Raw genomic sequence first — 13689 nt, 5'->3', positions numbered from 1 at the left:
AATAATAGGAAGCAAAGGTTTTGATTTATTATTTATTAAGCTTTTTGAAAAAAGCTTTTCCACTTTTTCTATTGGAGGGTTTGGTATAAAGGTCAAGGTCAAGGTAAAGGGACCCCTGGCCATTAGGTCCAGTCGTGACCAACTCTGGGTTTGCACTGCTCATCTCGCTTTATTGGCTGAGGGGGCCGGCATACAGCTTCCGGGTCATGTGGCCAGCATGGATAAGCTGCTTCTGGCGAACCAGAGCAGCGCACAGAAATGCCGTTTACCTTCCCGCCAGAGCAGTACCTATTTATCTACTTGCACTTTGACGTGCTTTCAAACTGCTAGGTTGGCAGGAGCAGGGACCGAGCAACGGGAGCTCACCCCGTCGCAGGGATTCGAACCGCCAACCTTCTAATGGGCAAGCCCAAGAGGCTCAGTGGTTTAACCCACAGCGCCACCTGCGTCCCTTGGTATAAATGTACACAGCAACAAATTCCAAAATTTGCAAGGAAATCTATTGCAATGTTAAAAAAAAGAAAAAGTGAAATGCAACAAAACTGAAGGGAATATTATATAAACAACCCAGCTCGTGGCACAAAAAAAGGAATATTAGAACTGTGCTGGCAAAGTGTGTAAGGTCCACCTTTGTCCTTGGATGGCTCCACAGAGGCCCTGTGAAACCTCCGATCCCAGAGTTAGATGGCACCCTGTGAGCGTGGACATACCGTTTGCAGGGTTGGGACTATTGAGTAAATAGGTTTTTGTGGAAGAAGGTTCAACATCCAAGCCTGGAGAAAAAGAAAGAGGGCAGAGTGAAGCAAGTCAGATTGCACTAAAGGACACGAGTGGAACAGGTCTGTTAAAACAGGAGGATAAACTGTGCTGTTGTTGGGAGAGAACCACAACAGCCCCTCACCCTGTCCCACCTGGAGGGAAAGGTAGGGCCAAACACCTGAATGTGCGGAGACCAACTTTGTGGCATTTTTGTATGGGTTCTGTATGAATCAAAAATCAAACTAAAGAAATGTGAATGCTTAACTGGGATGAGCTGGGCGAGACGCTGATCCGACACAAACCTGAAAGTGCTGTTCCACTGAAGAAAGGAAGACATTCACCCTCAGATGCTCTTGAAGCTGACGGCCCCAAATTGTTCAGCTGAACCTGGGAAGGTTTGGTTGCCTGACTGGTGGCAGTGTTCCTCATCCTTTTCTGCCAGTGGTCAATGATGTCGGTAACGTGGCACTGCCAGGTCCTGCATGACGTAGAATCATAGAATCATAGAGTTGGAAGAGACCACAAGGGCCATCGAGTCCAACCCCCTGCCAAGCAGGAAACACCATCAGAGCACTCCTGACATATGGTTGTCAAGCCTCTGCTTAAAGACCTCCAAAGAAGGAGACTCCACCACACTCCTTGGCAGCAAATTCCACTGTCGAACAGCTCTTACTGTCAGGAAGTTCTTCCTAATGTTTAGGTGGAATCTTCTTTCTTGTAGTTTGGATCCATTGCTCCGTGTCCGCTTCTCCGGAGCAGCAGAAAACAACCTTTCTCCCTCCTCCATGTGACATCCTTTTATATATTTGAACATGGCTATCCTATCACCCCTTAACCTCCTCTTCGTGCGGGAACTGGCTCAGCCATTCGAAAAAGAGCCGCGTCTGCTACTCCCTGGTGGCTGTTCCCTTCCAGGAAGGCCTAGTCGCCCTTCCACAGATGCCCTGCCTCTCGCCAGAACCGTAGCCAATTCCTCTCGTAGTCACGGGTCCTTGTCTCATCTGAGATCCATAGCAACTGGGAGACAGTCCAGTTGTTTGAAAAGAGTCACCCCCAGTTCTCAATAAAGGCACGGATTTCCCCATCTATCCCTAAGTTGGGGAAACGGTGAACACGAACAACAACAACAGGTAAAGGTAAAGGACCCCCGAATGGTTAAGTCCAGTCAAAGGCAACTATGGTGTTATAGTGCTCATCTCGCTTTCAGGCCGAGGGAGCCGGCATTTGTCCACAACAGACAACTTTCCGGGTCATGTAGCCAGCATGACTAAGCCGCTTCTGGCACAACAGAACACCGTGATGGAAGCCAGAGTGCATGGAAACACTGTTTACCTTCCCACGGCAGCAGTACCTATTTATCTACTTGCACTAGTGTGCTTTCGAAATGCTAGGTTGACAGGAGCTGGACAGAGGAATGGGAGCTCACCCCGTTGTGGGGATTCGAACCGCCAACCTTCCAATCGGCAAGGCCAAGAGGGTCATTGGTTTAGACCACAGTGCCACCCACCCTATTTGAGTACGGCGCAATTATGTAGAAACCAGGATTTATGAGAGCGACGTTTATACCTGTGTTTGGCAAAAGACACACAGCTCTTTAATGTAAAACAGGGGTGGGAAATCTTTTTTCAGCTAGAGGGCCACACTCCCTTCTGGGCAACTTTCCAGGGACCGCATGCCAGCGGTGGGCAGGGCAAGAAGCAAATGTTCAAGGTCACATTCCAGCTCAGACAAACGCCATTTGCGGAGGGCATCAAACAGAGCCATTAGGACGTACGGCTTGGAGAAAGCTGGACAGAAAGGCATGACTGAGGGGCTCCCCACCCCTGCCATGGGCACTAAGGAATACCACACAGGCCACACAAACACTTGCGCGTGCACACACTCTCCATCCTCTGGCCAAGGAAGCAATAATGTATTTCAGCTCCGCAAAAATGCTCAAGAAGGGTGTGAAGCAAGGTATGGCCTGGGAAGAGTCTTGAGGGCCACAGTGAAAGGTCTCAAGGGCCATTTTCCACCCCCAGACCTGAACTTCCCCACTCCTACTGTAAAATGAAGTTTAGGCCTCAGCAATGGGGCATGTGCATTGTAGTCAGAGGACCCCATGTTCATTTTCAGAGAGCAGATCCAGGAGAGGCCTGCTGCCCATTAAGAACCATGTGGCTCTTATAAAGGCAGACAACGTCCTACGCTCTGAGATTTGATCAAGCATCATCCATACACATTCCAGCTTATTTTTGCATTCACAAATAAGAGACTTCTGTTTAAAAATAAAACTACACCACTTTTTGCAAAACTGCATGGAAACAAAAAAACCCAAAAAAAGACCTCTTCAGATTTTTAGCCAAATACTTTCTGCTGCTTCTGCTAAGCCTGAGAACATTAGAAAAATCTCTGGGGAAACCACCCTGGGAGAGAGAAGACAGAGGCAACGATGTTCTCCAGTCCTCTAAGGGGAACCCCAGAGTTCTTCAGAGGCAGTGTGGTGTAGCAGTTAGAGCATCTGACTAAGACTGAGGAAGACCCAAGTTCAAATCCAATTCAGCCATGAGACTTGCAAGGGCGATCTTGTCCCAAACAGCATCCCTCACCCCTAACCTACCTTGTGGATTAAGAAAGGAGTGGGCGACAATCCATTTACACCACCAAGAGCACTTTGGCAGAAAGGCAGCATTAAAACACAGGAATTTTTGTGTGTTACAAGAGTTGCCATTTTGGGTTCTCTATCCCCTTACCTGAATCTTGACTTGGGAATCCTTCATTTTCCCCAGGAAAGTGGACAAAGATTTCCTCTTCTTTTTCATGGTGAGAGGCAGGGTCAGGTTTAGGAATCAAGAGTCCCTCTTAAGTTTGAGAGAGAGAGAGACAGAAAAATAGTAATTATTATTATTATTTCTGTCACAAAGAACATGCATTGATTCTTCCTGGCAGTTTTTGGCTTTCTAAAAAAACAATTGACAACAAAAATGAACTATTGATAAGAAAAGCAATTTGAACTCAAATCAGTCTAACAAAAGTGCTGCCCGAGTCTTTTTAGAAACCAACAAATATTGTGGTTTGTATTGAATTGCATGTTTGGACCCGTCATGCAAAAAATCGATATATCAGGGCTTTAATGGAGCAGAGACTTACCCAAAGATTCTGTATCTCTATCGTCTTCCTGCATGACTTGCCAAAACATGGTCCTCTGGCCTGGCTGGGCTGGGGTGGTCTGGTCCATGTGTGAAGTTTCCTCGAGATTCATTGGCTCCTGAGAATGAGAAATGGACAAGATTGCTTATAGGGCGACATCAATATGCACGGACCTGGCAAGGGCTCCTTATCCAGAGGTGCGTCACAATTTAGGATTTGACAGAGAGGGAAAACATAATGATTTGTGGTTATATTCTTAGGGATGGTTTTACACTAATAAATCACTTAGAAGTCATTCTGGCAAGTAACCTGCGTATACATAAATTAAATAGTTTAAATGACTGAGAAATAGACAACCTAAGCCTTGCTCCTTAAAAGTGAACATACCTTAGCCTGACCCGACATGGCCATTTCCGGTTTTTCAGGAGGAAGCAAGTTGCTGTGATCCATTGGACCTTGGCTTCCACTGCCTGCGAAGGACAGAAGGGAGATTATTTCATCATCATCATCATCATCATCATCATCATCATCATCATCATTTTATTGCCTTTCATTTATGTTTCAATGGGAGTTACAAATACACCAGAAGGACAGCCCAAAAAATAGAACACAAAACAAACTGAAGACGGGTTTAAGAACGATGCAAGAACGATGTGGAACTGGCGGAAATGACTGGCAGAATCCGAGACCAGGGAGAAGAGTCGGTGGAAGAAGATTGGAAGAAATTTAAAGTTTACTTACAGAAACATTGCAAAATTAAGGAATGTTAGAAGGATGTTGGAATGAAGTTATGTGGTTTTAGCAGATATGTTATAAAGGATTAAGAAAATTAGATTGTCAATTGGTGAGAATGTTAAGTTACATTATATTAAGATAAATTAATAGGACAAAAACAAAGATGAAAAGGATTTGCTGAAATAGCTAACTGAACTAGAATACTAAAAAGGGAGGTGTGAGGAGGTCAAAGAAACAAGTAAATGAAAAATAAGTTATGGAATGTTTGATTTCTTTTTTAATTGTTTCCATTTTTCTGTTTTTTCTTCTTTTCCTGTTTTTTCTTTTTTTAATTTTATTTTTTATTGTGACGTGATGTCTTGTTTTTGTAACCTTTGAAAATTCAATAAATATTATTTTTTAAAAAATAATAAGAACGATGCAAAATGGACGCTAAGAGCAGAGGGAAATTTACCCATCTGGGGCAGCTTGTTGGAACAAAAACATCTCCTGCTGTTTCCAGGCAGTGCAGACAGTGACAGGAATGCTGTTCCATAGAACAGCAGCAGCCACACTGCAAGCCCTGCTCTGAGCAGATTTCTGACATTTTGGGGGACTGAAGGGGAAACCCTCCTGCAGAAGGCAGTTATCAGGTGCTGGCATTGCTTCTTTCAAACACAGGGCCTTCAAAATTTTAATCTTCCTTCTGTCATCTCTCAGGTGGCACGCCCCACTTTTCTGAATTTGCAGCCCCTTCTGCATATGCTTCTGTAGGGCAAACTCTGAAGAAACATGTGTAAGGGAATCATAGCCATAGCTGTCAACTTTTCCCTTTTCTTGCGAGGAATCCTATTCGGAATAAGGGAATTTCCCTTTAAAAAAAGGGAAACATTGACAGCTATGATCATAGCCTTAATGCCTAAGTGGAAGCCTTACCCAGCAAACAGAGAAAGTTGCTACTGCTTTGCTCCTCTGTTTCCTCAGCCTCCAGAGAACCCTCCGGCAGTGGCTTCTGAGAAAAAAAAAGATGATCCGATTGGTGAAGAATTTAAAGATATCCTTATCCATAGGACTTGAAGATGCTCATAAATGTAGAACATGGGTAGGCAAACTAAGACCTGGGGGCTGGATCCGGCCCAATCGTCTTCTAAATCCGGCCCACGGATGGTCCAGGAATCAGCTTGTTTTTACATGAGTAGAATGTGTCCTTTTCTTTCAAATGCATCTTTGGGTTATTTGTGGGGCCTGCGTAGTGTTTTTATATGAGTAGAATGTGTGCTTTTATTTAAATTGCACCTCTGGGTTATTTGTGGGGCATAGGGATTTGTTCATTCCCCCCCCCCCAATATAGTTTGGCCCCCCACAAGGTCTGAGGGACAGTGGACCGGCCCCCTGCTGAAAAAGTTTGCTGACCCCTGACGTAGAAGCTGCCCTTCCTACATCTGAACTCTTATAATCATCAAATTTGTTTGGGTATCTCTTTCAGCATATGGACTGCTTATATGAATTCATTTGTTTAAGTCAGGACTGGTGGATTACTTTAACCCTTAATGGGAGCAGATTGTGTTTCCATTTCCCCCCCTTTTTCTTACATTTGCAATACAAAAAGGCATCTAAAAAAGATGACATTGGGCATTTGCAGTCATTTCAGCCTCTGAAAAGCAGGGCTGCCAGCTTTTCCATCAGCCTCTGTTCCTGGGCTTAGCAGCAGTTTGATTTCACTGACACTGGCAGGCAGTTGCTGCTTTTCTCCCTCTGCACTGTGCAGTGAAGGGTTACACCTATCCCTGCATTCAAGCAGCTGCTTAAAAGCACAAGAGCAGGGCAGAGCTGGTTAGCTGACAACTCTCTCTGTGTGTGTTCCTAGTAGGGCTACTAATATTTTACTAAGAGTTATCTCCTTGAATTAGACAACAGCTCTACGGCCACATTCACACTAAACAGCGGTACCTTGGGTTACATACGCTTCAGGTTACAGACTCCGCTAACCCAGAAATATTACCTTGGGTTAAGAACTTTGCTTCAGGATGGACTTCCGGGTTGGCGCGACTGGCTAATGGCGGATTCCCTCCGAGCTCCGGAGGGAATCGGCTTAGCAGGGGGTTGGGTCTTGCCGTGCCGGCGACACGGGGACCCATAAAAACCACGGGCATGGAGCCCGTGGACATGGTGACTCGGCGGGCACCATAAGCGCCCTCCCGACTCGTGAAGGAGCCTTTTTAAAGGCTACGGATCGGGTGCCAGGGAGTGGCGTGGTGCTGTGAGTCCTTCGCTTCCCCTGCCGAGCGAAGCCGCAAGCCATTCTTCGGTCAGCACTGACTTCTTCCTATTAAATTTGGACTTAAAAGCAAGAACAACAACCCGTGAGTAATTTGAAAATTGGATTATAATATATTTGGCTTTGGATTTGGCACGAGCGGGGGAGCTGAAAAAAAGGAAGTCCGTCTCCCCCCTATTGTAAACAGCTCAAAGCAAGGCCCTGTCAACTAAGGTCGCGGGAAGAGCTGCCGGGATTGGATAAAGATACAAATTCCACGGATTTAAAAGGACTAAGCTAATGTGCTGGAGGACTAGAGTTTACTTTATTTGAATTAAGTACCATTCTTCTCAAGCCCGGGAGTAACCCGAGTCAAGAGCCTGCTGAGGATTTATAGAAACCTTTGACAGCTGTCAAATTAGCTGTCAAAGTTGGAAGAATTGAAAGTTGAAACTTTAACCGGTTATATCGTTACAAAATATTGAAAACAAAGAAAGATTGTTACAAACAAATTTGACTTTTGGGTCGGAGGGGAAAAGAACATTAAGTAACCAGAATCCCTCTAGAGGGGATCCTTGGACATTACAAGAATGGAACTAAAACAGGGAATACAGGAAATACGTGCTGACTTGAAAAAGCTGATCTCTCTCGTGGGAAAGTTGTTAGAGATGAATGAGAAAGGCCTTGTTTTGTCTACGAGCCCCTCAAACCCGAAGTTATCTGAAGATATATTAACTGAATTGGAAAAAGACTCGTTGTTCAAAACACAGGCAGCTGGACAAGAAAAAGAACCAAAGATTGAGGAGGAGAAGACATCTGCCAAGCAGGAGGAGCTGAAAGAAGGGACGGCTGAAATGATACAGAAGAGAAAAGAGAACTGGAGATCTGCTAAGAACCTTAAATTGACCAAGGTGAAAGTCGGACTAATTGGGACATATAGATTTTGGAAACAGTGTTGGAGCACCACGTGTAAACAAGTAGGATTCATTGGAAAAATCACGGTCAGCACCGAGAAAAAATATCTTCGACCCTGGGTGTCAAGCAAGAGAGACTTCCGAAGAAACCGGCTGAAAGGGACTGAGAGAGACTTGCGCACTCTGAACGTAAGATCACCAGGCTAAAAAGATGGACCAAATGGATTTTGGTTAGGGATGGAAACCGGGGAGGGAAGGGTGGGATCTAACAGTCCGAAGGGGGTCTGTTCTTTTTTTCTTTGCTTTAGGAGTATAAAAATTATGGGTTTTGTTTTATTATTATTACTATTATTATTATTATTATAAAAATGGGGAATCAGTGGAGGGGAAATAGTGGCAACCTTAGGAAGGGTATATTATTTTGTTTTTTGTTTTTTTCTTCTTCTTCTTTTTCTCTATATATAGGGCTAAGGTATATAATTTAATAAATGGCTAAGGTATAACAATGAACTAAAGTTTAATTTTATTATAAAAAATTATCTTAATTAAACTAGGGCTAAGTGATTTTAAATAAACTATGTTGTAGGATATTAAGTGGAAAACTTGCTTGAATAAACAATTGAAGATGGAATACAATAAGGGGAGGTGTAGGGAAGTCTTGAAAAGAAGTTAAGGAAAATGAGTCTAAAAGGTGGAAACCTTTTTTGTTGTTTATTGTTTTTTCTTTTCTTTTTCCTCTGGTCTTTTTACTCTTTTCTTACCTCTTTTTTTCTTTTTCTGTTATTTGTAACCTTTTGAAAAATTAATAAAGATTATCATCTAAAAAGAAAAAAAGAAAAAAGAACTTTGCTTCAGGATGAGAACAAAAATCGTGCAGTGGCGGCGCAGCAGCAGCGGGAGGCCCCATTAACTACAGTAGTGCTTCAGGTTAAGAACAGTTTCAGGTTAAGAACAGACCTCCAAAATGAATTAAGTTCTTAACCTGAGGTACCACTGTACGTTAAAGTGGTGTGACACTGCTTTAATCAGTCATGGCTTCTCCCAAAGAATTCTGGGAACTGTAGTATGTTAAGTGTGCTGAGAGTTGTAAGGAGGCCCCTATTCCCCTCTGACCTACAATTCCCAGGGTTAATTGACCGGGAAACCACTTTGAGAATTCTAGCAGAGTGAGGGCAACAACTCTCAGCACCCTTGATGAACTACAGCTCCCATAATTATTTGGGGAAAGCCATGAGTGTTGAAAGTGGTGTCGCAGAGTTTAAATGGGTGGCATGAATGCGGCCTAAGGCTGAACCAGTCAACGTTGAGCACCCTGGATGATGGCAACAGCCTCGTCCATATTTTGTTCCCATATCCTAGACTTCCCCAACCTGCTGCTTTCCAAGTGGTTGAAAACAGAAACACCTCTCAGCCCCAGGGATCATGGCCAATGCTCAGGGATCAAGTGAGTTGTAGTGTGAAATATCTGGAAGGAAACTACTTGGGAAAGGTAGCGTTATCCTCTTCAAGATTCCAGGAATTAAACCTCAAACCCTCACCTGCCACTCTGCAGGCTTGGCCAAGTCTTGCTGGCTGGCCATCAGGAACTCCTCTGCCAGGGCCACCGCCTGCGAACACGACTCTGGTCCTCCTGCTCGGATCCAGCTCTGCAGCTCTGGCGGGAGGCTGGCCAGGAACTGCTCCAGGACCAGCAGCTCCAGGATCTGCTCCTTGCTGTGTCTCTCTGGCTTCAGCCACTGGTGGCAGAGCTCCTGCAGCTGCAGGTGGATCCTCCGGGGGTCCTCCACCTGCTGGCAGCAGAACTGCCGGAAGTGCTGGCGCTGCACCTCCATCTTGATAGCGTCACCTCGCAAGATGGCCGCCTTCACCTTCCCATAGTCCTTCCTGTCCCTGGCTTCTAGGGCAACGAAGGCCTGTTTGGCTTCCCCGCTCAGAGCAGGCAGGAGCCGGGCTGCCCATTCTTCCCTAGACCACTGGCAAGCTCTGGCCACTTGTTCAAAGGAGGCCAGGAAGGCCTTGGCATCGTCCCATGGGGCGGCCTCCAGTGACAATGGGTTCTCCGTTGTGTGAGGAGACTGCAATGTTGTCAGGAACTCCTGCCACTGGGCCTCCCAGCGCTGTTGCATCCCGTTGCAGGGCTCCTGCTTGGTCTCTAGGGATGCTCTCCATCCTGGCTGCTCCCTCACACAGTCCAATTGAGCCACGCTGGAGGGCTTGTTATCCCCTTCCAGCCCTCCTTCTCGTTCTGGGCTCACAATTTGAGGCTCCATTTTCCCACCTAGTCTGCGAAGCCCTGAATCTGGAATCAGGAGGTGGAGGAGTGTGCTTGTTGGCAGACTAATCCCAGTAGAAGCCTCTTTTCCCAGCACACTCAAATTTCTTTTCTCACAAGAGACTTCCTGAACTTTTGGCGGGTGTTATCTCATTGCTTGAGGCTGACCTTAGGGTGTATAACAAAAGACCCAATGTAAAAAAATGAATTTGTGGCAAAAATCAACACACCAAGAGAGACCAATAAGGGTCGCAGGCAAATCGCTGGTGCCTTTTCACATTATCTGGCAAAATTTTATTTCGTTTTGAAATCGACCTGACATAGATTATCCTCCATAAGCAGCAGTAAAGATAGGGACTTCTCAAGAAAGGTCTGTTGGTGGTTGTTTTCTTTAATTATGCCTTGTTGATGGCTTGTTGGTTTCTGACCCCACGTGGCACCTGAAAGATGAAAATATTTCGATTGAAGAATAAAGTTAATGGACTATGCAGAATTAGACAAATTAACAGGAAGGATCCGAAACCGGTGGGACCAGAAATTTACCGAAGACTGGAGTAAATTTATGATCTATTTGAAAAGTATTTGTGATGACCAGACAACGTTTGTAGGTTTGCAAGAAGTTCTGTGAGGAGTATTATTGGAAGTATTGTAAAAATGGAGAAGGGGTGATGATACGATAAGAGATGTAAAGACAATATAAAGTTAAGAAATGCATAAGAAGTGGTTAAGACGGAGGATCATCAGAGGTGCTGATGGAAGTCCAATAAGATTGTATTTGTAATAAACTGTGCGGTATGATTTATATGTTAAAGTTAATAAAAATGTATTTAAAAAAAGAAAAGAAAGATGAAAATATTTACCATTGACAAATGATGGCTGTTACAAACATCCAAGGTGATGATACTATTGGATTCATGAAATGGGCCCAAGGACCGCAGGGTTCAAACCTCTCCCCATTTTTTTATTAAAAAAACCCACACACACATTGATTTGAGTGTTGCATCACCTTTGAATATAAATAAAACTTTTAAAAGAAGATGAGAAAGAGCAGAATTCTGGTCAAGAGGCCTCTGCTCGGGGGAACAGCCGTCGCTCAGTGTTAGAGGAATCACTTTGCAAGCAGAAATCACAGATGGATCATTCTAGTCCAACCTTCTGCAATGCAGGAATATGCAGCTGTCCCATACAAGGATCGAACCTGTGACCTTGGCATTATCAGCACCACGCTCTAACTGAGCTACCCAGGATGATCCCAGGTTTAATCCCTCAGCATCCACAGGTAGGCCTGGGAGGCAAAGACCAGGATGCCTATGCTCTTTCGTTGGAGGCTTCACTCCAGGTTTTCAAACAAGTGCTTCCCTCCAACAAGTGCATATCCTTGCCCTTAGGTACTGGCTAAAATTATAAAGGGGGTTAGGGCCTGTTTTAATACTTTCAGATTTCAAGGACGTGCTGAATCTTAACACCGGAGCAACGCCATCTTGGAATCAGGAAATGCTGCAAGTTACTGAGAATTACGGCCTTTCTTTGGACAATTCTGAGTTCCTTAGACTTTGAGGTGGCATCTTGCCTCATGAAATCTGCCGTTTTGAAGCATTATTTTTGTGCTGGCCGCATGTCTAAGCTTGTCTGTCCAAAATTTGCCCCTTGGTATGCCAAGTTACCCATTCAGACGCCTCGCCCTCACTTATGTGATCAGCACCACCAGCAGCAAATGGAGAATTGCCTTTATGGCTCTGTGGCTCCAGTCTGTGTGAACTTGGCCACAGTTGAAGGATGCTATTGTCAGATCCCTTATACATGGGATCCACTTGCCCATGTGGAGGCAAGTATTATTATTATTATTATTATTATTATTATTATTATGCCCCACTGCTTCCTGGTTTGCCCAATCTACACAGACATTAAGAGAAGCCTTGTTCAAAGATTTAAATCTCCCAGTTGGGAGATCAGTTGGGTATTTGATTAACTTTTTATAAGGTGGCAGGTCCCCCTACACTTCTGGAAAAAGTGGCCGGTTTTGCCTTTCGAGTGGCAATTTTGAGAAGAAAAGTTTATGGGGATGATGTAAAGTTCTTCAGGGGAGCACACTGTCATCTCACAGAGTGTCTGCTGTTAACAATCATTTTAACTGCGTAATATATTTTATTCCGTTTCTATTCTGCATTCTGCGTTTTATCTTTTGTAATGGCTTCGGCTAAACAAACAAACAAACAAACATCTCCCTCCTGGCTCTTAGCCCGATAGCCCTTATCCTCACAGAACTCTAGCCCAATGGTTGCTATTAATTTGATTCTGAATTGATTTGAGAATGTATTTTAATTAATTGACTGTGATTTTATGTAAATTGTGCTATTTTTACTGTTGTTAGCCACTCTGAGCCCAGCTTTGGCAGGGGAGGGAAGGATATAAATAAATTATTATTATTATTAGCCATTCAATAACAAGGAAAGGAGTGAGCGGATCTCCCTCTTAAAAGCACAAGAGAATACCACCCCCTCCAAGCTTCCTTACGCACAACCAAAAATACCTTTTAACTCCAGCTGCACCTTCAGGGAAACAGGGGAAGCCTTTTCACAGCACGGAATTGTTGTTTTTTAAAAGAGCATCATTTTGAAGCACCGGGTGCTCATTAACCCGCAGGCTGCTCCTAAAAGATGATCACCGGCAGGCGCAGCAGTTTTTTTTTTAAAACGATATGTTCAAATATTGTACAGAAACCAAGCCCCCATGTCCTCATTTGAACTCACGGCTTCCCCAGTTTCTGTTTGTTCCCTGTTTGCAAAGGAGGGATCGAAGTTGGTCTGCAGATGATGATGATGGAATGCAATTAAATGATGATGATCAAATGCAATAAAAGGGAAGGAGGCGGAGGGGAGTTTGGGCAGCAAGTGAGACTCACCTTTTTAGAGGGAAGGAAAGCGCGGCTCCCCGGGATTTTCCGGCGGGGAAAGGGGAGAGGAGGGCGGCTGCGAGGTCTCTGGAGCGAGGGAGACTGCTCTCGTTGCCGGTCGCCTTCTTTTTCTTCCTCCTCCACCTCCTCATGGTCCAATGGCGGCGCTTGCAGAGAGGGAACCGACGTTCCTGCACGCGAGCAATGCTGCCCCCGACTGGAAGGAGCTGCTCATGGCTCCTCCACCCACCCAAAATAATTTGAGTAATTAGTTCTTGTTTAATTATGATTACATTGCCCCTCTCCCCCCGCCCCGAAGGATCGAACTCAAACCGGCTTGCAAAAGCAAAGATTTGAGAAATAGATATTAAACACGAATGAAAGCAACCTACGACATGCACACGAATATGTAAAAGTTGTTTTGTTTAGTAGTTGCAACCCGCTCTGAGACCTTATGTAATGCAAAGGTTGAATAGCCATTTTGTTTTTCATAGAGTTTCCTGCATTGCAGGGGGTTGGACTAGATGACCCATGGGGGTCCCTTCCAACTTATTTATTTGTAGAGCGCCCTTCATTCAAGGCTCACAGGTGGTTTACAATATTTTATAGTCCACAAGAAAAGGGACCCAAAACTCGCAGGGTCATCTAGTCCAACCCCCTGCAAAACAGGAATCTCAGCTAAAGCATCCATGACAGATGGCCCTCCAACCTCTGCTTATAAACCTCCAAGGAAGGAGAGTCTGCCACCTCC

The 13689-nt window shown here is 44.7% G+C and overlaps 1 protein-coding gene across 3 annotated transcripts in view; it reads right to left on the bottom strand.

Annotated features, from left to right (window-relative positions):
* Positions 1–13233, bottom strand: part of LOC310837428 (uncharacterized protein) — a 31031-nt gene extending 17798 nt beyond the window's left edge. Inside the window, exons 1-6 of one of the 3 annotated variants that reach the window (XM_083724013.1) lie at positions 12948–13233; positions 9312–10485; positions 5539–5614; positions 4276–4358; positions 3889–4006; positions 3492–3599 (exon numbers count right to left, since the gene is read on the bottom strand). In XM_083724013.1, the coding sequence (XP_083580139.1) occupies positions 3492–3599; positions 3889–4006; positions 4276–4358; positions 5539–5614; positions 9312–10043 (1117 nt within the window). In that variant the 5' untranslated portion in view covers positions 10044–10485; positions 12948–13233. The remainder of the gene's footprint in view (positions 1–3491; positions 3600–3888; positions 4007–4275; positions 4359–5538; positions 5615–9311; positions 10486–12947) is intronic. The other 2 variants (XM_083724011.1, XM_083724012.1) reach the window with 2 other exon arrangements.
* Between the last annotated feature and the right edge of the window lie 456 nt (positions 13234–13689).

The sequence above is a fragment of the Podarcis gaigeae genome, assembly GCF_964106915.1.
Source record: "Podarcis gaigeae genome assembly, chromosome: 2".
Classification (NCBI taxonomy): Eukaryota; Metazoa; Chordata; class Lepidosauria; order Squamata; family Lacertidae; genus Podarcis; species Podarcis gaigeae.
This window is presented reverse-complemented; position numbering and strand designations above follow the sequence as displayed.